At 34.3% G+C, this 27,309-nt stretch overlaps 2 protein-coding genes across 4 annotated transcripts in view; one reads left to right on the forward strand and one right to left on the reverse strand.

Annotated features, from left to right (window-relative positions):
• Window positions 1-14,627, reverse strand: part of LOC111052586 (calsequestrin-1) — a 121,380-nt gene extending 106,753 nt beyond the window's left edge. The window contains exon 1 of one of the 2 annotated variants that reach the window (XM_039437963.1): window positions 14,583-14,627. In XM_039437963.1, the coding sequence (XP_039293897.1) occupies window positions 14,583-14,593 (11 nt within the window). In that variant the 5' untranslated portion in view covers window positions 14,594-14,627. The remainder of the gene's footprint in view (window positions 1-14,582) is intronic. The other variant, XM_039437951.1, reaches the window with a different exon arrangement.
• Window positions 12,669-27,309, forward strand: part of LOC111048966 (protein tyrosine phosphatase type IVA 1) — a 40,529-nt gene continuing 25,888 nt past the window's right edge. The window contains exon 1 of one of the 2 annotated variants that reach the window (XM_022334949.2): window positions 12,669-13,261. The gene's annotated coding sequence lies outside the window, so the exon portion shown is untranslated. Of the gene's footprint in view, window positions 13,262-23,613; window positions 23,832-27,309 lie in introns of those variants that run through there. The other variant, XM_022334950.2, reaches the window with a different exon arrangement.

Here is a 27,309-nt window from a genome sequence, read left to right on the forward strand (position 1 = left end):
AGCTATAAGAGTGTTTTTCACGGTAAAAAGTGGATTGCTTGTTGATGTCAGTGCCAGTGTTTCGTAATAGATTTCAACGTACAATATTTCACAAAAATATACTATGATTGAAGGTAGACTATTTCCTGCATACACAAAGCCATCATTGTATTTTTCACTGTGAAAAAGTATAGCCTTCTGTAGTTTCGTTAAGCTGCGTTTACACCAAAGATAACAAAATATTAATATATTGATCCTTATAGATTCTATTAGATTGAACGGAACTTGACAAACTCATATATTCATCATGTGTATGATAAGCTATGTTCAATCTAATAGAATCTATAAGGATTAAGTTATTAACATTTTGTTAATAACTTTGGTGTAAACGCAGCTCTATAGTTTCAATCTGATATTGTAAAAAAATATTTCATTCAAGTACAGTATACTTCTCTATTCACAACGTGGGAGTGAAAGAGAAGGATGATGAAGTGTAGAGAACAAGTATCATAAAGCATTACTCTAATCTCAAACATACCTTATAAATCGTAAATCATTTTCATTCATTCAATGAAAAATATTTCATTGGATTTTTCTACTCAGCAAATATATTCTTATGAGAAAACAAATTCGAGATGATGTTTTGTTACCCACTATTGGAAGAAGCACCTAAGAAATATGGTTTTTGATTTGGCACTACTTTTATAAACATAAGATAACACGTAAACACTTAGATAAACATAAGAAACTGATGATTTTATCATTTTCATATTCTTTTACTGTTATGAATGTAGTTTGATAGTAACTCATGCAACGGTTCAGAAAACGTTTTTTCACTGAGAAAACATCAAATTAATGAAGAGTGGAGTGATTAGGGTTTTGTTTGTTTTATGGAGCCACGTGGCATTGGGACCACCTCCACCTTCCGCTCCATGTTTGAGCAGGTGACCAACTGCTGCCTCCGCTTTTAGCGGGGGTGGCAGATTTATTGCCTCCCACGCATGGAAGGAGACAAAGGGGAGGAGGAGGAGTAGGTGGAGGAGGAGGATGAGTAGGTGGAGGAGGAGAAGGAAGAGGAAGAGAAAGAGTAGCAGTAGTAGGAAGAGAAGAAGGTGGAAGAAGACGAGGAGGAAGAGAAGGAAGAATCTGTAATTGTGGGAGAAGGGTGAAGAAGAGGACGTATATTATAGTAAAGTTCGAAGCGAGAGTGAAAGTGACAAGCAGTTGAGGAGTTGGAGAGAGAGAGAGCTTGTAGAAATAACAGAAGAATGAGAAAAACCGGTGAACAAGAAGCTGGGGGAAGGAAAGTGGAATAATAAAAATTATAAGAGAGGGAGAGAGAACAATGATTAGGAAATAAGATAAATAGAATCTAGAAGGATGATAAAGGAATGAGTGAAAGAGGAAAGGAAAATGAGAGAAAACAATGGAAACAGAATCCAGAAGGGAGAAGAAAAAATGAACAGAATGGAAATGGGAGTGCTTAAGAGATTGACATAAGAAGGTGGGAAAGAAGAGGAAACGTGTTTGTAATATGTTGAAAGGAATGCCTCAAGAAAAACTAAGAAAACTAATAAATAAGATGAAAAAACGATGCAAATGAGTGGAAGTGGAAATACGACGAGGAGAACGGAAAAAGAATCAGGAAAAAATAATCATGAGAAGGAAAGAAGAATAATAAAGAAGATGAAAAATGAATAAGGTTGAGGAAAAAAGAGAAGCCAGTGAAGATTGTAGAGTTATGATGAAGAGCAATTATGGGCCATGAAGAATAAATAAGGGGTATAGAAAGAAGGATGAAATACCAGAAAGAGGAGCTATTACAGGCGAAAGACGGTGAAGTTTGCCACCCCTGGAGGCAGTGCGTGTACATCACCATAGCAACCAGAGCCGCCTCCTCTCAACACCCCTGACCCAATAATGGCTCCACCTCCACCTTATTATTCTATTTCTATCCACTGCGCACTTAAGGGATATTATTAGACACGTTTTCCAATATTATTACTCTCTACTGCTAGATCTACATTTCTTCTAACTACTATCCACCCATATACATCCCAACTTTTTTCCTTTCAGCACTACTCCCATCTTCGAAATATTTTCCTTCTTCATAATTTTATTTTTATTTCCTTCCACTTCATTTTCCTCCTCCTCATTCTTCTTCTTCTTCACTTTTTTTTCTTTTCCTCGCTGTTATCGTCTTGTTTCTTTCATCTTCTCTTTTCCTAGTCTTTTTCTCAGTAGTCCAATATACCAAAAAATTAATATTCATAAAAATGTTGTTATTTAACTTTATGTAGTCCCAGTTGATGAATTGATTCACGTTTTATAATCGTCTGTCCCGAAAGTAATGTCGATGATTTTTTCCAAAGCCATTGTACATTGCAGAGTGCTGGAACACTACTATGAGTCTAGTAGTTTGGGGTCTTGTGAACAAAGCCGATTTCACGTCAGTTGTCTCCACCCGGCCGAAGAGATTTTACAAGCATTTACGTTAGAGTCGTTTTATGACGTGTCAGAGTTCAAAATGCAGCTCTCCCTCGTGAGTAAAGTGTGTTGAGGACACAGAATTTTTAGAAAATTTTGAAAAATGAACATGGGTCGTAGTCAAATCAAATGCTTGAAAAACTTTCCGGCAGGGCGGAGACAACTGGCGCGAAGTCGACTTGCTTCACAAGATCCCAAAACTACTAGTCTCCCAGTGCCGCAGTACGGTACTCTGAAATGTACAATGACTTTCAAAAAATGATTGACATTACTTTCCCGACAGAGCATGTATGTAACTATATTTAGGGAATGAAACTAAAGTGAAGAAAGCTATTCTTATATTCTTGATTCTAAATACAGTTCAGAAATTGTTTCTCTGAATCAAACTGATGTACTAAGTTCTAAGTACATAAAATACAAGGAGTTTCATCTTCGCGTGGGACATGGATGACTGAGTTTGAGAGAATTTAAAATGTAGATGAGCCATTACATCTCATTGTTTCTTGCATGCTTTGAAGGTTGCGGCGACATTTCAGCACAAATTTATTTTCAGGGCCGACGTGCATCCGAGCACACACACACACACACACACACACACACACACACACACACACACACACACACACACACACACACACACACACCAGCCCCCGGTTCGTTGCTAGTTGCATATTGATAAGGCCAATCAATAGTTGATCGAGCGAAGTCGACGGTTTGGCATTTCTCTTAATGTTTAAATGTTTATATGTTTATATGTTGTGCATTTACGGCGAAACGCGGTAATAGATTTTCATGAAATTTGAAAGTTATGTTCCTTTTTAAATTGCGCGTCGACCTGTATACAAGGTTTTTGGAAATTTTGCATTTCAAGAATAATATAAAAGGAAGAAGTAGCCTCCTTCATACGCCAATATTACCGTAAAAATCAGACTATAGAATTAGGCTAGTTTCACACTCATTCGGTTCGTTTCGTTTTCGGCAAATTCCGATAAGTGTGAAACGGTAATTCGGTTTGAATTCGGTACCGAATAGAAACCGCATAGAACCGAACGCCCACTTGACCCTAATAAATTCCATCAGGTTTCAATTCGTTGCTAGCGAGAGGCTACTTTCACACACTTTCGGTTCGGTTCGTTTCGTTTTCGGCAAATTCCGATAAGTGTGAAACGATGATTCGGTTTGAATTCGGTACGGTACCGAATAGCAACCGCACAGCACCGAACGCCCCCTCGACACGAATAGGATTCATCATATTCGAATTCGTTGCTAGGGAAACAGGAAAAATCAAAGTCTTTTACACATGCTTGCCTTTTTTGTTTTTATTTTAACCTGATATCGTGATTATCTGTTTCAAAATTTTCCAAGTCAAAATCATATGGTCAATTCATTTCTGTTAGTTCAAAGGAACATTTTTTCTCAATGAATAGTTTGCTAAAAAAATATGAAAGATATAAATTAAAACTCGGGGAGAATTTTTATTTTTTTATTTTTCCACGAATATCACATGATTTCATCAATGGAGAGAAGAGATGAAGTTTATATACCATGTGTCAAAACAAGAACAAATTTTCAATTCGAAAAAATCATCTCTCTGAACATCAAAAATTAAAAAGAAACTATTCAAATAATTCACAATATTTAATTAATTTAAAAATTTTGTTGTTCAAGAAATAGCATCGTACAATTCAACATCAGCTGTTACATTCAAATATACCAGCATGAACTGTGAAAATCCAAACACAGCTGTGTTTGAGAAGAAAATACCTAATTAGAACCGTACGAATTGAAACCTGACATGTATGAAAGCCTCATTCGTTTTCGGTAACGAATCAAACCGAACCGAAAACGAACCGAACCGAATGAAACCGAATGCGTGTGAAGCTAGCCTTATTCATCATAAATCAGCTGTTTAGTGGACTATAATACTACCCGTTCAAAAACATCGAACATCTTGAAAATGTATCTTTCCATCAACGTTAGTAGACAGTTGTCTACTAACTTTGTCTTTCCATAAGCTGAGACCATGATTCTAGTTTAGAGTTTGGAGTTATTGATAGAAAACAATTTTTTTGGATTTTTCTTTTTTAATCTGATGATCAAAATTGCAACAAATATTATTGAAAAGATATTGATTTCTAAAATCATGAAAAGTGAGAAATGAAGTTTGTAGGAGGAAATCAGCATTACGATAGTTAATTTTGTTAATTTCAACACACCGATTTTTCACCAACACGACAACACAGAATGTTCTCTGATGGGTTGATTGCGTATCGACGGCAGCCAGACCTGATAACAGCGCTCACACTCACATTACGGGACGACGCGTCACGGTACGATAGGACAGATAGCTCGATGTTTATTTAGGATTTTTTCTATAAATTTTAAATTGATAAATTATTCATCAATTTTTGAGAAAACATAACAACAGGTCAATGTAACTTACTGAGAGCGAGGTCTACTGTTCACAGAACTACTAGTATAATAATGCAGTGAGTCATTAAGACTCGGACATGTAGCAGTCCTACTGTATAGAAACATATTATAAGATCCGCTTTGATAAGTTGCATATTGATAAGGTCAATCAATACTCAATAGTCTAGATAATGAATGATATAATTTATAATAATGCAGTGAGTCATTATAAGATCCGCTTTGAACTCACATTCTGAAATTATAATAATTTTATGTTTTCCAATTGATTCTATTGTCCAATAGAAGAAGGTCTTGGAGGGATGAAGTGGATGAGGCTATGGTAATGAGGAATTTAAGAGATGGTGAGTGGGAAGACAGACAAGGATGGAGGACTCGGCTAAAAGAAGGAAGACAGTTAAGTACTGTAAAATCCTAATATATATATATATATATTCTATTGTGTTCTATGAATCATGAACAAATATATATAATTGTTTTATTTCTTTTCACCAATTCACCCTGAAACTCATCGAATAGGTTTTCGTCAGCCTGAGCTCTTATAATTAATTTGACTATTCTCATTGATCATATTCCTGATACAAGTTGCAAATTTGTTTATGTTAAATCAGTTGCTGAATTGAATTGGGATCTTGAATTACAGCATATATATTATTAGGATAAGCTGGAAGAAAACTTGTTCAACAAGAATCAATATGACTGCGTGATTGGCATCAAGCGTAGATGGTGCATAGGGGGGGAGGGGGGCTCTATGCACCTATTACCTACTAGAAGGTAGTTTAAAAGAAAATATACAGGATTAGAATAATTTATAATTCGATTTGACAATAAATTTTTCTAAATCTTTCTGACGAATTTCTGAAAAATAAACTTTTTTGGTTGTGATATTTCCTCCTCAACCACAGAAAAACCGACTTGAACGCCAAACGTAACATCAAATAAGGTTAAGTATAGAGTGTTTCCGTATGAAACTCTAAAAGAAATTCTTCGTTTTTTCTCATTGATTTTGGTTATTTTTGAGGCATTTAAATAATGTTTGAGTTTTAAGACTTTTCCAATGTTGCAAAATCCGTTATAAGTGAGTGATTGAGCATTTCACCCATTTTCAAGTTCAAAGTTGCAAAGCTGAGTGCTGGGTGGAAGCGACCCATGCGCGTGACCCACTCGTGACCCACTTCCCGCGACACGACCTGTTGTTATTTCTACCCGTGCGACCCATTTTCCGCCTCGCCACACCATAGGGTTTCGCTGAACATCTGTCCCTGTGGGAACGTGACTGCTCCAGGGATGGGTAAAGCTCAGCTTAAACCTTTCCCTTCATCAGGACTACGAAGAGGAGGTAGGGTGGCGGAGAGGTAAATGAGGAAGGTAGATGAAAGAGGTAAATAGTAGCGAGTATGAGGGAGAGGTGAGATGGGAAGGAAACTAGTAGGTAGGCTGAACTATGAAAATATAGTAGAAAAGAACACTGTAGTGTTGGATATTGGAAAATTAAAAGGAATACCTTTGTTAAAGCTGGATTAAATGAAGAGGTAAATGTTAGGATGGAAGGGAATGCAGGTGTATGTCTGAGGTAAAGGATGAATAGTGATAGTGAGAGGGGTTGAAGGAGTAGAGAGGATTGGATAGTAAAGTTGTAAATTGGAATCGGTAAGGGTGGCTTTAATGGGAAACACTTCGACTTCACAACTGAATTTATAGTCTTTGCAAACTCTAAGCTTCAAACTCTGTTAATTGGTCGTTACCTTGGTCTAGCTCTAAACAGGCTATTTTTGCACTGTTGAAATGCACATTTGGTTTTCGAAACCAATTTGTTTTCAATTTCTTCTTTAAATTAGTTCATTTTTATTCAACTGTTTCAATAAAACGGACTTCCTCCCTGCTGTAAAGGCTGGATTTCTTCTTCTTCTTCTCTTCTTCTTCTTCTTCTTCTTCTTCTTCTTCTTCTTCTTCTTCTTCTTCTTCTTCTTCTTCTTCTTCTTCTTCTTCTTATTCTTCTGCTGCTTCTCCTTCTTCTTCTGCTTCTCCTTTTTCTTCTTCTCCTGTTTTCGTAATTCGTGATGTTAGTATTATATTGTAAAAATGAATAGAGTCATCATCATCATCATTTTTCCTCTACTTCTACTCCTTCCTACTTCAATTTATAACCTACTTAGAACTAGATTGATCGAGAAGTAACCCGGTGACCGAGTTTTCACGAGATGGAATAATTTTCTCGCTCGGGAAATCGCTTTGTGGCGTACAAACAATTTGCACACATGCCAGACTGATTGGTGGTTCATAGTGAGTCGTTTCGATTAGTTCAGTCGATGAGGGAAGCAGGAAGAAGCCTTGATCTGAAGAACGTCCTTTGAAGGGTCGATTCAAGGGCTGTGAGGACTTATGTAAGCCACATCAAGGTTAATGTAAAGGCTCTCTTGTTGATTTTGTTTGATTGCATTGTGATATTCATGAACGAAAAGTAGACGTTTTATGCGATGCTGTATTTGTTGTACGTTCGATTTTGTTTCAGAATGATGAATTCCTTTCGTTCTTGTTATTTCATTTCTTCCATCCTGTAAAGGTTAAATTTCCATCCTTAAATTGATAGAGCCCAATGTATTTCGAATTGATTTCTTCACTCATTTTTACAACACTAACATCACAAAATTACCAGAACAGAATAAAGAGAGAGTCGTGGATTGCAGATACTGTGAGAGTTTTGATCAGGTGATCAAATTTTAAAGAAAAGGTGAAGAAGAAAAAGAGGACGAAGGAAAAGAAGAAAAAGAGGACGAGGATAAAGAAGAAAAGAGATCAAGTAGAAGAAGCAGCATCAAAATATTACATTACTTTGTATATTTTACAACATACTGGACAAAAATAACAAACATAAAATTACTTGAATATGAATGATATAGATATCATTTGGAGAATGGTATTCGCAAATGATATGAATTTGATAACAAAATTGCACTAACGATTAACAGAACTAAAGATGTACTGGACCAAATACTGTACGTTCAAATTTGATATATCGATCAATGGATTTACAAAAAAATCAAAATATACGCCCAAAATCGGTGATGTCTCAATGAACTGGTGATTGGATGACCAGCCGGGTTGGACCTAGGTCTGCTTGCACCGCCTGATTTGTAGTTTCAAATCCCTCCGATGGCATGCATGTTTGATTATCTTATCAACTCACCAACGCACTTTCCATCTCCCACACACAATCAAAAAGCTCATGTGGAAATCATCGGAAATGAAAATAAAATGGGCATGGAAGTCTGTATTGACTAATTGATGGGAGGAAGCAACCTCGAACGAAGAATGAGGGCGAGCGAAGCGAGCCTCCTGGTCTCATTACACGATGATTCAGCCGGGGATCCAGTGGGCGTAGCCCACGACTGAAAGAACCTCGCACCTCACAAGAAAAGCCCGCATCTCGAAAGAAAATCACAGAGCTGAGAATTTTCTAGCTTTTTTTCATAACGTCTCCAAAAATGTGAAATCTAGCAGATTACGGCTACTGCTTTTTGTTCTGTGTCAACATATTGCCTTTGGAATTCTTTCATGAATATTTCAACGGAAAATAAATTTAGATGCTATTTACATAACTGGACGATGCTGACTTTTGTGATCTTTGGCCCGGAATGATCATGCGATGTAGTGCAAAAATTGATTGATCGATAAAGTGATCAGATGCTAAAAAATTTACAGAATCTACAAAACAACGTTTTAATGAATTTATAGCTCTATAAAAGAAGACTAGTTGAGGCTGAAGAAATGATTGTTTATAATGTACTGTATCTCATCAACATAAACTTTTCCATTTGCATGACCCATACTGTAGGGTAAATTTACACTTACAGCTTATTGTCCAGTGTTGTTACGAATGAGACACTTTTCAATATTTTTATATGTATTTTGAATCACTGAGTCCGTCTCTAGCAGCTTGAAAATAAGGCATGACTCTAGAAAAAACAAATAGTAATGTGTATTCTAGATAATCAACGTACAATAGGTGCCTTCGTTATATTGATACTTTATTATGAATCATTTGAATAAATTTGATACTGTTCTAACCTTTTTTAATATTATCAAAGTATCAATTATTCAATTATACAGGAAAGTCACTGAAAATGCATTGATAGTTTTTAATGAAACTATGTTATTTGTTGACTTGGATTTGGCTGTTGTTGGTGAAGGGGGGGGAGTGGTGTGGTTGTTTTGGTTTGGTAAGTAGGTGAGTGGGGAGTGGTGTGGTTGCCAGGTTTGGTAAGTAGGTGAGTGGGGTCAGCAATAACTTTAAATGCAACATGCAACGTCCAGAGTTCATTGACAGTGGTAACAATGACCTTGCCGTTTGGCATTGGCCCTTGACGTGGGTTCGAGTCTTGGCCACACCAATACTTTTTTGACAACTCTGTCCTTAATCTTGATGCTATGTCTTACGTAAGAACGTTCACAGTTGAAGATTATAATTTAATTTATTGACATTTGTTTTGTTTTACATATAAACGTCATGAGGAAATAATATAGTGTACTTGAATTGAAAGGAAATGTTGATACAAAAAAAACTGTGACTCACAACTTTTTCATGAAACATCCATTTCTAATATTCAGAACTTGAAACGACGTTCTGTTGATAATGGCAAATTATTAGTGTTGATTAGTCATCCTCCTAGCTGACTATGATAATTTTATTTAATTAATGAAAAGCAGGAATTTAGAATACATATAAAAATATCGTACGTATAATTGCATATGCAGTACAATTATTTTTATTCCAGATTCCTTGTTGAAAAGTGTACATTATTGTGATCTGCTAAATTTCATACTACTATTGGCACAGTTCAAAAATCACATAATACACATCACGAAATTCATTTTTCATTTTTGTTGGATATATCTAATATCCTAGTATATCTATCCTATTATATTAAGCGAGCAATTTGTGTATTTATATATTTTTTATATCTGGTTATTTTTATATTTGGTTATTTTTATATCTGGGTTTTTTTATATCTGGCTATTTTTATAACCGGTTTTGTATGTTTTACGGATCTCGAAAACGGCTCTAACGATTTTCACGAAATTTGGAACATATTAGGTTTATGATATAACGGTTCGATTGCAGTAGGTCTCATTCTTTGGAAAACTCGCTGAACGACATTAAAAGGATAATTCATCCTTGGAAAAAACAGATGATAATTTCGTAGTCTCTCGATAACAGAAGATGCGTGTGCCTGTGTGGGAGAGAGGCAGAATTATTTCCAGCTGTGCAATCATAATCAATCAGCGAGAAATTTTATCTAGCTAGACAATTTAATCGATAGTCCGGGCAATCTCAAAAATGTTTGTCATCATATAAAATCCAAGATGGCGGCCAAGAATCTTATTTCAAGATTTTGAAGTTATATTCACCATAGTAAAAGTTGGTGTTATTGGATAATTCTTTCGGATATTGTAGTATGATTATTTTGGAGCTTCCTGATGGCTGAATTGATCCAATATCCTCGACATTATTAGAATTACAGACGATTTCTTGAAAATCGACATATTTTTGTCGCCATCTTGTTTTTTCATGATGACAAACATTTTTAAGATTGCAATCATGGATAATCTCTTTCTTCACATCATTATGAAGAGATTGATACCATTCCCAAGTCTGTACCTTCAAGGAGTCATGAGTTACACGGTTTCAATTGTTGGGATTGGCATTTGGTGGAAAAAGTGTGTTTTCCGCTGCAAACAGTACTTTTTACTCTTTTTCCGATGACGCTCCAGCCGTAAAATATGGACTTACAGGCTTCAACCAGATGTAATTTTAAAGCTTTGGAAAAATTCTACAACATTGTGCCAATAATACTAGTGTTTGTCTACTGCGAATACATTATAAAGAGTGGAAAGTGAAATATTGTCCCCGAAAAATGTATGTTTCAAGTTTTTGAAGTTGAATAAATAATGGAAAGAGTGGTCAAAATCAGATGATTCTCTAGAACATCATTGTTCATTTAATTCTAAACACTTTGCTGGTGAAAACAATCTGATATCTCTCCCAATAACTGAATAACAAGCGATTTGAAAATTTCTGTCAATAATGACCGCCATCGTGTATTTTTCAATGATGTCGAATAATTTCGTTGTTTCCATCATCAATATTCTTATTTGGCTTGTTGTAACGAAGAGATTGAGACCATTTGCAAGTCTCTATCTTAAAGTAGTCATGAAAAAATCGATTTTATAGTTCTAGCTTGTTACTCATGCGTATGGAAAAACGCACCAGAAACCGTGCAGGGTTTTCTTTGGAGGGCGCTAAAGAACTCATTTCTTGACCTACAGTGCATGAAGATATATCGTTCCAAAGTTGAAAAAAACGTTCTAAATTTCATAGATTTGGAATTTCTCTGTATCTCTTGCACGAAAAAAAGTTATAATGAAATAAAATTTGAAAAAAATAGAAAAAACGTTTTTGATGCTTTTGAAGGTTATAACTAAAAAATAAGCGTTCTAGAGGAAAATTTTAAGAAACAGAAATTGTAGAGGAAGATTTTTTGAATATTTTCGTCTAAAAAAGCGGTTATATATATTGAACGGTTATTGAAATTCCAGCGATATAGCAAAACCCTGAAGATTTTGGCGGCCATCTTGTTTCCGCGGTGTTTGCCTGTGATTTCGACTTATCATCACGATTTTCATTATGCTAGACCTCACGAAGAAATTGAGATATCTTCCATAGTTGTTACTCAAAAATGAACACGAAATGACATTTGCACCCGGGCTACGATTTGATCAACATAATATGATTTGTTGACATGACACATGATAATCCTCCTAAGCTAGAGTATATCATAATTTTCAAAGTTGATCATTATTTGACAATTTCAAGTGATTAGTGAGTGTTATTTTGTTATTCAATTTGGTTTGTATATAATCTAAATTATAATTTTTTTGTTTTCAAATGTTTGAACAGAAAATATTGTACCTGAATCAAGTGTATGGAACATAACCTACTTTCTGGACTATTTATAGTGTATAAATCAAAATTCGGGGAAAACAGTTTTGGGCTGTGTCTGTTAGTACTTCCCCAATCACGTTAAAGAATTGTCTTCGGTTTATCAAAAGTCAATAAATAAATAACGAGCGAAGCTCGGTGCCCCAATATTATATCTAATCAATATCCTAGTTATTATATCAATATCTGTTTATATCTTTATATCAATACCTATATATCAATATCTTCAGGAAAAAATCACATTAATAAAAACAGTATAAAAACGTGTACCCCTTTATTAAAAACTTTAAAATATTTAACAACTAGTTTTGACCATTGGTCATTTTCAAGTTTTTTTATATATGCTTTTATTAATTATAATTAACTAGCCCATATGAGTGAAGTGATTTCAATCACATTGTATGGTTTCATCAAATCGTTTCAAAAGAAGCTGGAAACTTAGTAAGTTACTTTATATGTTATTGTACGTTTTATATAATAGCATCCACTGAGAAATCGCATCATCCACACGTTTTCCTGCTATCTAGTGATATCAGATATTCTTCAAATCCCTGAAACTCAATTAAAATCTCAAATATAAAATGAAACTTCATTTCACTGCACCAATCCACATCTATTATTTCCTATAGATAATAGTATTTTATCGGCCTGTGATTTTTAAAAATAATACCGGCTACTCTTTAATCTCACACTATCTTGTGATGCAAAAATGAGCAGTGGTCAAAAAATGGAGAGGGGTGGTGGGTTATAGTGTTGGTGGGGGGGGGGGAGCGCAGTAAACGTTTTTGTTAGCCAACAAAAAGCGACGACATTTTGATCGCACATAACAAGCAAAACAAAACAACGCGCAGTTTGATGACGACTTTCTAGAACCCGTCGTGTAACCGCCAGTCGAACTTTTGTCTGATAACAGATTGTTTCACCAGTTGCCAACCGAGTTTTAAAGAGTGATAGTGATACAAAAGTGCGCTCCAAAAGTTTCTAAAACTGATAGTAACTACACCTAAAATATTCTAGAAAAGATTGCTAAACTATTCTTGACCAATTATTCATTAGAATTAAAAAGCCAGTTCTACATCTAGACTCGAAAAAGTTTACTCTCACTTGAAAAAGTATGGTTGTAACAGAGAATATCAATACATTAGTGTCAGTCACAAATAATAATTAACAGGATTCAAGAGTTTTGTTCAGTACAGGGGATCGGATAAGTGATTACAAGTTTGGGATATTTCCAAAAAGCTGTGTGAATTGGATTAAGTTCTTTCCGCTCTCCGTTTTGGCAGCAACAGGCGTGCTTGGAGTCATCAGAATGCAAAAGCGTAGACCTAGACTTGCCGGCAATGATCACATATCAACAAATTCTTAGTAAGTAATATTTATTGTATTTTTATTATGTATATTTAAAAACAATAAGTTGTAAATCTATAGACAGAAACAATATGAAAAGAAAAATAAGCTGTATGAATAACTATTCGAATCAAAAGACGAAAAGAAGTTATACTGTTCACACAAAAATGATAATGAAAATGGACAGGATTTCATTATTCTGGACGTTGCGCCTGGTGTTGGGCTCGGATCCTGCTTGTTTGATTATTATTTAATCTCATGAGCTCAGAAGCTTATGTGGGCATCTACTATAAAAATATGGATGACTCCATCATTATTATAATGAATTTCGTAGCGCACCTCATCTCCCATTATCATCCGTCTCATTATCCACGCACAAGCTTGACCACCACTACATGCGTGGTCATCACTCTCAGCAAACCAATCATAAACTCGCCTGGACAAATTAGAGCATTGAAACGTATCTTGTCTTGAGAAATCCTAGTACAATAATGGTATTCATTTTGTGGATGTTTTTAATTCACCATGATAATAGTTATTGTAAATAAGTATCTTGTAGTGTGACTATTTATTTGAGTATCATTAGGCCTATGTTTGCGGACTAGATGGAGAAGAGATTTGTGACACTCATGTATTCCAATTTCCAACAGTGTACATTTAAAGTTGAAGATGAAATAATAGGCCCAGTTGAGAAGAGAAACAAAAATCATGGATAAATTATTTTTTTATGCCAGTTTTCAATTAGGTTCAGCTCACCGTTAAGTTTTAAAAGAATCATAAAGGCTCAAAAGGGAGTCAAGTAGACTGGAGATACAAAGAGAAAGAAATAAGAATTAAATTATTTAGTAAGACTACTATTCATTTCTTTTGAACCAAGATATCAACCGAAAAGACTTTGGGTTGTGAATTGTCCAAGGAAATGGTAAGCCGGAAAGCGGTACCATAAGTTTGAACACTGACCCTAAATTGAATTGAAAAGACATAAGAAATTAATCCCTTTGATCATCAAACAATGATCAACAGATTACAAATAAATCTTTCAACAAGAAGGAACTAAATTGGGATGTGCTTGTTGTTTCTCCCCCAATCATTTTAGTGAAGTGTGCATACTTTGATGAATTAATATTGGTATGAGCATGATACATAAAGAGAGGCATCAGAAAGAATAAAATAACAAGTTCTGTTCAGGTCTACTTTCTCTGGATACACTTTTATTAATGCTGATTTGTAAAATTTTTGGTAGATACAATCATAGAGAAACAATAGCGTAAGTTAACAATAATAAACTTATGCTATGATACAATTCAGTACTAATACATTTGAAATATGCATTATTTACCTTCTATCCATTACTTCTTGGTTGTTTTCCCAACTGTTAGCACCAGAGATAACTCTAGTTAAAACAATGGAGTATTCAACAGCAATTTTACGTTGAAATATGTAGTTAAAAATGTTGGCAATAGTGATAACAAGTATTTGATTGATTGTACATTCGTGAGTTCGCGTTCGGTAATGACAGTAGTCAATTGTTCAATTTGGTAAAATACTATGGTCGAAATAGTTTAATAGTTTGACATTTGGCTGTTGCCAGCAGGCTCGTGCTTAATGGTCGAGTATATTGCCCAAGCAGCCAAGTCTGAGAGGAAGCCAAAGTTTTTACTTTTAATTTTCTCTAGTGTAAAATAACTACTGATCGATAATAAACAATCAATATAGACTACAAAGCGTGACAATTGATGGTGGATATAGATATGTACTAAATTATTTCTTTTTATATATTATCGTATTATTGACTAGGAAGATTTGAGTCTGAATATTTGGGATGCATAGGAAAAATAAATAAATAAAGGCCTTTATTGAACATTTCAAAGAAATCATTACATAATATTATTGTATATTTAATTGTCGGCAGATCTCCATGGCAAAGTGCCGTCGTTATTGGAATTGACATACATGCAATAAATTAACTATTTCAATTACAATATTAATGTTTTTTTCAAAAGTTGTATTCCTGCACAAGAGAGTATCTGTACTGCCACGCTTCTTTGCAGTACCGGCCTACAGCTTCCCAGTCCTGCCCGTTTAGTCTTGACCTCAGCTCCTGAGTTGTGAGGATACTGTTGTTCAGTTGTCTTCTCCGGATTTCAGAAAGGATGGGACATATGCAATGAAGTGTGGTACTTCTTCTTCTTTCATGTTGCATAATGAACAAATCTTCACTGCCTGGCTAAACGAGTACTTGTTCAGTCGGATGAGCTCAGTTCTAGCCTTCAGGAACCACTTCACCAGTGTGAAGTCACCCTGATGATGAATGTAATCCGTGAAGTTTGCCAATTCAGGGTACATTGAACATCTCTGACTGCGCATCCTTCTCCTTCCGAAGCTCTCGCTGAGCCCCTCCTTGACCCTGTTCACCACCGCCAGCACGTTGCACGATGGAATGCTAGAAGCAGGGATGCCGAAGACAGTTTGTAGCTCCAGCCAGTCGTTATATATGAAGATCTTCTTCTCTATCACCTTCTTCATTAGTATGCAGGGGTATCTGTGATCGGGTAGGCTCAGACATCGGTGTACGTACTTGAGATGCAGCTTCAAAGTGTGGACTAGCAGTGGGCTAACTCCAGTTTCAAGGAATAAACAATAGTCAGGGGCCCACAATGGCAGGTTGAAGACTTTTTTCAGGAAGAGCCGTTGCACTTCTTCCACCACATCAACCATCCTTCCTCCCCAATATTGTGCTCCATAGCATATAATGGATCTTGATACAGCTTCAAAAACATCAAGTTTCTGCTTGAATTGTATATTATTCTGTGCTAGGAGCCCGTTAAACACGTTCAAAGAAATTTTTGCAGCAGAGGCTTTCTCCTTAAAGTGCCGACTCAATGAGAGTTGAGATGACAAATTCACTCCTAAGTACTTATAGCTTCCAACAACTTTGATTGGCTCATTATTATATCTCCAAGCATCATGCCTACTAATAATCCTACCACCTCTTCTAAATATCATGATTTCGGACTTCTGAAGATTCACCTGAAGATTCCACCTCTCACAATATGTTTCCAGGTTGGCTATCATCCTTCTCATTGATACTCTATCTGGGGCCAGAAGAACAATATCATCAGCGTAAGCTAAGAGTTTAATGCAAATGCAACCCACACTGATCCCTCCATCCAAATACTCCTCCAGATCATTAATAAACAATGAGAATAGTAGGGGGCTCAATAAACAGCCCTGTTTCACACCTGCACCTGTCTCAAACTTTCCTGAGAGGCCCTCTTGTCCCCATACTCTTGACGTTGATCCTTCATACAGCTTCTTCAGTGTATTCAACATTTTTTGTGACACTCTGGGATGCATAGTATAAACTACACATTAAGATGGAGAGCCAGAGAGCTTATCAAAGGGAATGTTGTTTTCGTCATTGTCCAAATTCATTATTTAACAATTGGGTTTGACTTCTGAGCCAGTCAGGCATTCCTGTATGATGTCTTACCATTCACCTAACCTAACGTAACCTAACATAAACACTCCCAGATCATTATGGAAGCACATGAGCCGAAAACCTCAACAAAATAGCTAAAAATAAATGAATTTTTAAATTGAGATGTACACTTGTTGAAATTTTACAAGTTACAAAGACAAGCTTTAAATTTCAATTCTTCAAGTTTCATTTGATAGCAAGGCTTGATTGCATCACTGTCATCCATACGTTCAGGCGCTATGGCTCGGAGTTGTATAGGATGCATTCAGTTCAGCACCTACTTACTATGCATGTGCGGTAACCTATAACTTAACAGTAGCGTAATTCACGTGTTTTCAAGGGTTCAATTCACTTATTTAAAAAGTCTTGCAGTGCAGAGACGCATTGCCAGTCTGTACATTTTGTTCTTTTCTTTGTCTATCTTATGAGTAAAAAACTGCTACCGTATGCATTATGATACAATCACATCAATATAGCCTATAGCTGACGAGTAAATTTGGTGAAACTTTCGTAATTTTATCAAATATATGGAAGCTTGAAACTCGAAGATTGAATTTGTCAATGGATTCAAATTTCCGTTACAAAAATGTATTATAACTCACCTCTTTTGAAAGAGTTGCAAAATTGGCATCTTATTCAGTTCACATAGTATATCCCCCCTATCGTGTGGCAATTAAAATTCTCTCACTATGATGGCTTCAATAAAATGTTTTATTATCGATATCTAGTTTAATCCTTAGAAAGTGGAGTTCAATTTGGCCTTCTATTTTCATATCCCAGTCTGATCTTAGGTATATATTTTGAAAAGGGTACCTAGCAAGTTTAAGTTGCTCCCACAATATGGATTTTTATTATCAATGTGCATATTCTGAGTTCTGAGTTCTGACTTCTGAGTTCTGAGTTCTGAGTTCTGAGTTCCGAGTTCTGAGTTCTGAATAGTCTTTGAGGTTTGAGGGATGGAAAACCGCTGTATAAAACCTCTATGAAGAATGATGATGTGAGTTGTATGGTGCAATTTGTGTACATTTGAAATTAAATTTGATGAGTCTTTTTTTACTTTTGGCTGATTTGAGTTTCTAAGATTGTGCTCAGATAATCTGTGAGTTTCAATTAATTGAGTTGTTGTGTTTAGTGTTTGTGTTGAGGTGTATCTTGTAGTCTTTGTGTTGTGTTGTATATTGTGTCAAGTTCAGTAAGTTGTGTTGTATTTTCTGCAAACGGATTAAATCAAGCAGAACTTAGATATTATCCCAAGTCCTTTAAAATTCCTCTTTGCATTTTACAATATATTGTCGAAGAAGAATTTGTCAATCAATTCCTCTATTCTGTCTCATTTCTCCAATAACAGACTCTAGTGAATTTACCGACAGTCATGAATGTGACTTGGTGACGGTACTCCTTCAATTTATTGACACTTTAACGAGTTCTTCAGAACCAACAATTTGCTAATTTGCTTAACAATTCACATGTGTGTACCATTGTCGCAGTTGCCTCCCTTTTTCTACCAGTTTTCCGGTTACAACCAGCTCATAGATGGGAAATTATCGTAGCAATAATAATTCATTGATGAAAAATGACGTATCAAAGATTACGACTCCGAGCTCGCTTGTTTATTGTCATTTTTTTATCACCAAATTTTTATTGTCATTTTATTATCGATTTGTTTTCCGTCTACACTGTAGGCCTACACACACAAGCAATCAAACGAAGATTGAATGAAGATTTGCAGGAAATTGATGCAATAACTTTTAAAGCATCAATTACTTACGAATCTGATAGTGATAGATTGCACTATTGTGAATTCGTTTTCGATTGTAGTAGGATTTGATGTATTGAATAAAACTTTCATTGATATGAGAAAGGGAAAAAATTATCAATAAAAACATTACTCAAATGTTTTGAGCGAGACACTCCATCCTCCTTGAAAAGTTGATGATGCTTATTTTCATTCTTATATAATTATTTTACATTCGTTTAGAATTTCAATACAATTGGAATTCAAAACATAACTTGAACAAAACTAATTCAACTATGGAAACAAATTAGAATGACAAAATACATTAAAAATTACTCAGTCTACCTGCAGAATACTTTTAGTTTTATTTCCACCTTGTATTGTATTATTATTATTCCAAACAGATATCTATGTTATGGTAGCCTTCATACTGGCCACAGTATTTTACTCATTTTTTTCAAATGAGAGTTGAAGAAAACACAATAAAGCTAGTAGAGTATTTTAAGTACAGGATTTCCATTCTCAGCCTCAAAGCCTACAATGAAAACATCTATTCTAACTTGAGCGTTTCCAATTCATTCTAGTAGAAAGCATTTCAAATGAGATTAAGAACAAACAATAATTATTAAGATTATAACATCAAAATTACAACATTTTTTATTAAAGTCCTCTATCAAATCTCTTCTCCATCCCTAAGCAAATGTGTACAACATGTACAGTACGTCCTATCATATCTCATATGTATTTGATCGTTCTCAATTCAATCTAGCTAGATAATGGGGAGCGAAAGAAAAAACAAACAATTTTTAATGGTAGTTCAACATTATTATATAGGTGATTTTTCAATCATCCGTCAAACTGTTACCTTACCAAACTGAATTCCATACCCATCCCCCAAAAAGCACATTTTACCTATACTATGTTACACTTTGACGTCAGGAACGTAAGTAACAACAGACAAGTATTGTTTAATTTAGCAGGTTTATGACTCCAATAACCTCCCACATCAAATGTTTCTCCAACTTAGCTCTCATATATAATCAAGCAGCGAATACAGTGTTGCTGTATCGCTTCTCCACAGAGTCACGTAGACCCACCAACCAGCCTCATAAATCTCCAAGTTATACGTTGCAATAGTAAGATCCACCTGTAATTATCAGCATTGTTTAAATGGGAAGCATTGATTTCACCTTTTCGGAATGCTGACAGATTGAAGTGAATCTTACTGGCATCTGTTTTGAATTATAAACTTGAGGTACCGCCTATTTGTTTGTTAAAGGTCAACTTCCAGATTAGGCGAGCTTAAAATAGACCCAAATAACGTTAGATTAGTTGCTGAAGTCTCAGTTTAGTTTGGGTATACAGGTAGAGAGGAGCAAGTTTTGAAGATTATTTAGAGGATTTTGTTTAGTGACTACGTACCATAGGGCGACAGTCTGCTTCGTGGCACTCTGTAACCTGCACCACTATTTTCATAGCTTAAATATCTATATTTCACAGTGACAATATAGGACGCAGTCTATTTATTTTTGATGTTTTGAGGCTAATAGATTTCCACATGACAACCATTGGACTGTTTGCAGGTAACTGTCCTATAGTCTCGAAAGATAAATAATACGTTGTTTGTGAAGATCCCTTGGCAGTGAAACAGAAGGTATTATTGCAAAAATCATGGATTTGATGTTATTACACATAAGAAAATAGTCTACAGAATACTGTATCATATTTAACAGTAATTGATGACGAATGCTAGTTTTGACATCTTTAACTCGGTCTCGGCTTTTGATTCCCTTCAAGGATTTCATTACAATGACTCCATTTTTCCTTGTTCAATTACCCACTCTCAATAAAGAAAAATTCAGTTCTCAGTTATAATAATTATTTTTATGGTAAGTAGGAATATTATTTGCTTTGGATGTGTAATAATAGCTACGTTCAAACAATACACACAACAAACAAATCATAAACTTTCTAGAGAAAAAACAAAAAGCTTAACTCAAAGAGCTATTTCAATGCTACCAATTCACCTTTCAAAGCGTTTGTGCGCCAACTGTAGCATGAAAGACAGTAATTAAATTAAAATTTAAGTGTTTGTTATTTTAAATACGTTATAGCTGATGTTGGATGAATGTTGGTGAGGTGTCGGAGGAGGGGGAATGCAATGGATTTTACGGTCTTCAACCTTTTATCACACTCGGGCGTCATCATTTGAATTTGGCGCCCTCTTTCTAAATTTATACATTCAGCAAATCCTCTCAGCTCGGAATGACGAGCATCATTGTTGTATTTAGACTGTCTTGCTCCTAGACAAATAGAGTTGGTATGTTTGAGAGTGTCGAGCATGTTGACTGTGGAAGAAATGGGGAATCAACATAAAATTTGTATTGAATAAAGTTTATTCAATTATTGGAAACAAAAATAGAGATTTTATTTTGTGTTAGTGGTGAGGATTGTTACGTAGTTGGCGTTGGCAGTGATAGGCTATCAAATTAACAAAAATTGGAAATCTTTAAAGAAAAAGTCATTTTCAGCGAATCGAATAGCCTAATAAATTTTTATAATGTCAATAGACTTTTATTACTGTAGGCTACTTCTTCATTGTAAAACTCATTATTACTTGTCCATAAATAAATATAATGCTATCTATGTATATGTATTATGTTACTTGTAGAGATGTAAATGGAATTAAGACTCACATTCTTCAGATAATCAGGTAATTTTTTTTTCTAAACTGTAAAAAGTGGTCCCCCGCTTCTTAAACTTTGATCTGACAATGAAATATAACACTGATGACGAAAATATTTTTTTCAAATGTAAATTTTATTTGCTCTTCGTGCAAATTCATACATTCAATTGAATAATATTAACAAGCATGAAATTATTAATATTGCACAAAAGAGCTTGAAGCTCACAAGACTAATGTCTGATCGTGAGCTTGCATCCAGATAAGAAAAATACTCAAGTATAAGAGTATAATAATTATAGCCTAATCTAAAATCAAAGAATGAGTGAGAATAGAGCTAAATATTATGGAACAACTTTATGAAAAAACAATAAAGACTCTCAAAATAATGAAATAAAACAGAAAAATAGAAAACCGTGCATGAGATCAGCACGAGCACAGTGACTACTACAAATCATATAGTTATCAAATTATAACAACAATGTTAACGTAACAGTGGAAAATATAAAAATATTTATAGTAAAGTAATATTACAGAAAAAGCTATTGTTTTATGTTACCAAAAACGTCAGTTGATGTTTTAATCCAATAAAAAATTGCTTTTTTAAGTTTGTAAATAGGAACGTTTAAAAGAAAGTTTTTACAATAATGAATTCGGCAAACTGTGTTCTCTTGAAAACTAGAGAGCTTATTCAGGCCTTTTCCATATGGACATAATTGAATAAATAAATGCTAAGTGACATGACTTGCTCATGTCTGGTGTCTTCAAGTCGCACTTGATCATGATTTATCTACTGTTTTTATGCAGCCGGGACCGGCGGCAGGTTCCAGCCGAAAAAAGAGATTGACCGAGAAAAAATATCTGGTGTCGCCTAGATTTGAACCCCGATACTCTGTTTTGCAAAGCCAGCGTCTAAACCACTCGATTACGGCCACTCCAAATAAACATTAATATTTTTTAATTTGAGAAACCCTCTGTTTGGCTGTGAAGGAGAAATGTTAACATTTTTTAGAGAGACAATTGAATAGGAATTTTTATAAATAAACTTCATTACACATAGAGTACAATCAATTCATTTAACGAGAATATTATAAATGAGTGCAGTATTTGCAAACAATCCAGAGTCTTTTGTTGGGAAATTGCTCAAAGTTGTACTATTGGACAAATAATATCTAATCAGCTCTAGGTCATTAGTCAAATTCATGATAGATAAATTTGCCCAGAGTTTACTCAAGTGTAACTCGAATTATATTGTCAGTAGCTATTGTAGTGTACACAGTACCTCTTGTTGTCTAAACATTAATTTGCTCTGTTGAAATTATTGAATGATGCAGAAGATAGATACAAGGTTTGCTCAGATAAACTAATACCAAAGTTCTAAAACTATTATTACTTTCCTTTATTCACTGTCTTTAGACTCGCATCCAGTTTAAAGTTCACTTGAATGAGAAAGTTGGTTCTATCAAATATCTCAACGCAGCACACAGTTCAAATATATTCATTCATATGTAATATTGTGTTGGTACCAAGTAATACCAACAGTATTAATAGATTATTATCAGTTATTCCTGTTTAAGATTATGATAGCTCCATTGAAATCTCTAAATAGAACCAGTCTGTTTTGAATTGTACCTCTATCGATGATTCTTGTACTTTGGACTCTAGGCTATATGGGGTATTTAGCATTCATTCTGTTTATCGGTATTGATTGACATTTTAAGTTGACATAAGATGCAATATTGAAAAAAATAGAACATTTAAAATGATGAAGATAGCATTATAATGAAAATGATAATACTCGGAGATATACTTCTGAAAAAGTATACTATTTATGATACTTTTATAATCATTGAGTAAAAAACAAAACAAGATAATAAATTATTATATTATTTAATTGTATGCTAATAAGGTTCTGAGTTCAACTTGTATACTAATTGTAAGTGAAGTATTATAACAAAAATTGGAATATCTTATCCTCCATCAATCAGTTGAAAAATTCAGAAACCTTTGAATTTTTAAAACGATCTCTCTCATTTTTCAGTTACTTTCATCGAGTGAAAAGCACAGTTTTATTTAAATATCAAAATAAACAACACATTTTCCATTCATCTAAAATTTCATAAATTAGAATAAAAAAATCTAGAGATTGATAGAGAATAGATAATGTTGGTAATTATTTATTCAAATTTCTTAATTTTTTAAATTGCATCATTCGTCTCTGATTTTACTGTGAAAAGTTGCATTTTCCTTCGAATTTTCTAAACAAATTTTTACTGGTTGGCATTTTCATTGAGGAAACACATGTCCACATTGAATACATGCATTGCTCAGCATTGGGAAATTTGCTGGATTTTTCCGCCGGCAAGTCAACAGGTATTGGCACAAAGGGCGCAATATTTTCAATTGAACGAGTCTGCGTAAGAGAGGCGGGTAATTTTACTTCGTGAAGTTGGCAAGCCTGCAGCCAGTGTTGTCATGGTGGGGGAACGAAAACGAGACTCGATTTGCTTTGAGCTTTTCAGCTTTCAGTTTGTGTCGCTCACTCAAGAGTGTGGTGTCATACACTGTTAACCATCGTGTTATGAGTGCTAATTGTTGTTCAGCGCCAAGAGACAACTGGATTTCCATGGTGATTCTGCAAGTCGAATCAGGGGACCTAGCATTGGACCGGCCCGCAAACAGCTATCAGGTAAACTAAGTCAATCCAACACAAAACCTCTCAAGAAAATTCAACCAAACTCTCGTTCAAGCTACACTTCCGTGTAGTCTATAATGCAGGAAAAAGATGGCCTACTTCTAAATCGTTTCTTTGAAATTATTTTTTATGAACAGCCTTGTTAGGTAGTTTGCTTTGTAGAGTTATTGATATAATTATTGTTTTTTATGATTGATATTTGGGTTATCCATAGGTTGATGAGTAATTTTAGGTTATTGTAAGCAGATTTTTGTTTCAATAATACTGAATTAAAAGAATTAAAAATCTTCTAGGCTATTTGTTAAATAATTAGTCTTTTAAAATTTTTAATCTTCCATATTCATTAGAGGTTTTGTTTTTAATTATTCCAATTTGTTTTATTTTAGCCTCTTGTAAAACTCATTATTTAGCCTATCTAGTGTTATAGGTTAGGTTTATTGAAAAGGCCACGGGCCAGCCATTACTATTTTATGAATGAACGACTTCTTGTTTCATCCTGGAATCACTATGAATAATATTATAAGTTAATTGCTGAAAGTAATATGTCGCTGCAGATTATACAAATAATAATATCATGCGTTCACTCGTTCACTGGAAGTTCGTGGTTTGGTTTAATTGCTAATTTTCAACTTATATAGTTTTCTAAAGCTGCGTTTAGCCTACACCGTAGTAAATAACAGGAGTTATTAACAAAAAGTTAACCATTTGACTGAATCGTCAAAAATTTATCTTAAAAATTAAATAACTCGTGTTTTTAACAGAAAATTCCTTGTTATTAGAGAAATTTTTATTAGCATATATGTTAATGACTTTTAGTTATCAACATCAGTTAATAACAAACATTAAAAAAAAATTATTAACCAGTGTAAACGCAGCTTAAACCGTTCATGCTGAAATTAAGTTATAATGTTCTACAAGTTTACGGTTTGTCGGTTTCAAACCGTTTTTATGAAAAGGCTACATTTCTATTTTGTAAGGCACCATAGCCTACCGATAGGGCTATTTAATATTAGAATGTTCCCCATTATTTTAAGAATTGAATAGTACAATAGTAGAGAAATTATGAACTTCACTCATACATACAGTCATATTTTTATTCCTGAAGACATGGAAGACATAAAATGATTCGTTATGTAAAGAAAGCTTTATTTCATTTACTGTACCGTAATCAAATTATTAGTCATGAAAAAGATATTAAATCTAATTGTAAAAATGATTGTTCTTACTCTTATTGAAAAATATCATGCATCATTAATTATAAATTAGGTACATTTGATACCACTGATAATGTGTTAATATCACTATGCTTTGATAATGTATTAGCCTACTATTAATTTTCATGAAGTTTCGAAGCTTAGAGTGTGATACTGAGTGATCGTTATCACGTGATCGTGATCAGTCTCGAGTACTCGGGGTTGCTATAGGATGGATGACCGGCAAAATATAATCTCCGTCTCCTCTATTATCATCCATCCAAACCCACCAAAAGCCCATAGAAATCACATCCAAGGCTTATGTGAGTATAAGCTCCGTTCCAATTATTGTTCCATATTAATCAACCATTCCCATTAGAACGGTAATTATTAATGATTACCTCATATAAATTACGATAATAAAACAAGAAATGAATGGATCAGTAATAATTTTAAACCTCCAGGACAAATTATCTAATGGACAATCTAGCTGTGAAAATTAAATTGCACCCAACTAAACTTCTAATTTAGCAACTACGTGAATAGTGGGATCAGCCCAAGAATCTCATCTAATAACATTTCAGATTACTTAAATGTGAAAACTCAAGATTCATGATCTAATCCTATTTACCGCCTCATCATCACTACTCAGTGGTTCCGTTAGTATCCCACCTAAAATACTAGATACTACAATTTATTCACAAACTGGACCTACCATGAATTGGAATACGTATTGAGGTCTCTCCGTCAATAAAAGCTACGAAAATAGAAAATTATAACACATTATAGAAAGTTAAAAATTGATCAAACTCAACCATTCCAATCTTTGACATTTACCCTAACCACAAACTATCTGTAGGTGAGGTGGAACAGCTTTGAGCCTCTATATACTAATAAAAATTTTAACCACTTAATGCTAGTAATAGTAATTGATCACCAACGTTCAAAATTGTAAAGCTCATTCTGGACCATTTTGAAATTCCAGTTTTTTAATGGCAGATACATTTTAGTGAACGTTTAGTAGGTGAAGCTGTACTGCAATATTATTATCGCTAGTGCAGTGGGTCAGTCGGCTGCTGGTGACCCAAATAGTGCACCAACACGTTCTCAAAGTAAAATGTCTTGCTCTCGCTATGCAGTTGCACTTTGAAATGCTTTTCTTATGAATCAGTTTTGGTGATCTGTAATTTTTAAAATCTGTTGACTGTAAACATCTGTTAGTATTTCGAGAAATAAGTCTTGATGGATCAGTTTTGCAGCTAAATTCAATAATTTTAAAAGAACTATTAAAACACTGTACGTGAAAGAGATCCTTCTTCTGTGAAATTAACTCAGGTTGAATGTTTCATCTCACTTCTTCTTAATTGTCCAACATTTTATTATGTTGTTTCTCAGCAGTTCTCAGAAACTTGCCAAATTCACATTTAGAATGTCTGTAGGAATTTAGTTCAATTGAAAACATGACCAGGGATTTTATTAGACAACAATAGGCCTATTGTGATGATGATGCGTTTCATTCACTTTGATGAGTTGCTTCGAGTTGCACAGTTGAAAAAGTATTAGTTTACTTTACTCTAACATCATTCAGAGGCTTATAAATAAATTATATAATAGAGAGAAGATTTGATTCAAAATTATTTATTCATGAATGTATCATTTTGCTCACATAAATTTACTATTTCCAAGGCACTAGTGTCCATTGAAGACAGCCAATTTATCGCATTTTTTAATGAGTTCAACTTCAACGATAGTTTTGGGCTTTAAACAGATTCATCATTTTCTATAGTAACATAGTTGGTCATCACATATATCTGAAATGATAACATTATTTCAAAGTGTCTGTTTATCATGGGGTTGAGAAAGGATTCCAAAATCAATGATTGCTATAATTGAGCCAATTGTAAATTGCGTTGTACGTTATCTTATAGAATAAAAAAATATAGCCTATATTAAACCTCTACAATATTTTGATGCTACGGTAGAATGACCTCTCTTGACACTTGAGATTTGTTTTCAAATACAATTATTACATTCTGTTTAATAATTGTAACGACTTGAGTGGTTAAATCCATTTAGCTGATTCATACTGATTTTATAACAATAATGAAGGACAACAATGAGAGAATTTTGGTATTCTGATTTTGATTGCCTTGCAATGTATTGTTTTTGGGCATGAAAAGATTTCCAAAATTAAGTAAATACAATGTTCTAGCTGATTGAAGGAGATTGTTGAGATTTCAAAAATTTTGTGAAATAAAAATATCAAACAAGTTGTTGGA

This window comes from Nilaparvata lugens, chromosome 1, assembly GCF_014356525.2.
Source record: "Nilaparvata lugens isolate BPH chromosome 1, ASM1435652v1, whole genome shotgun sequence".
Taxonomy (NCBI): Eukaryota; Metazoa; Arthropoda; class Insecta; order Hemiptera; family Delphacidae; genus Nilaparvata; species Nilaparvata lugens.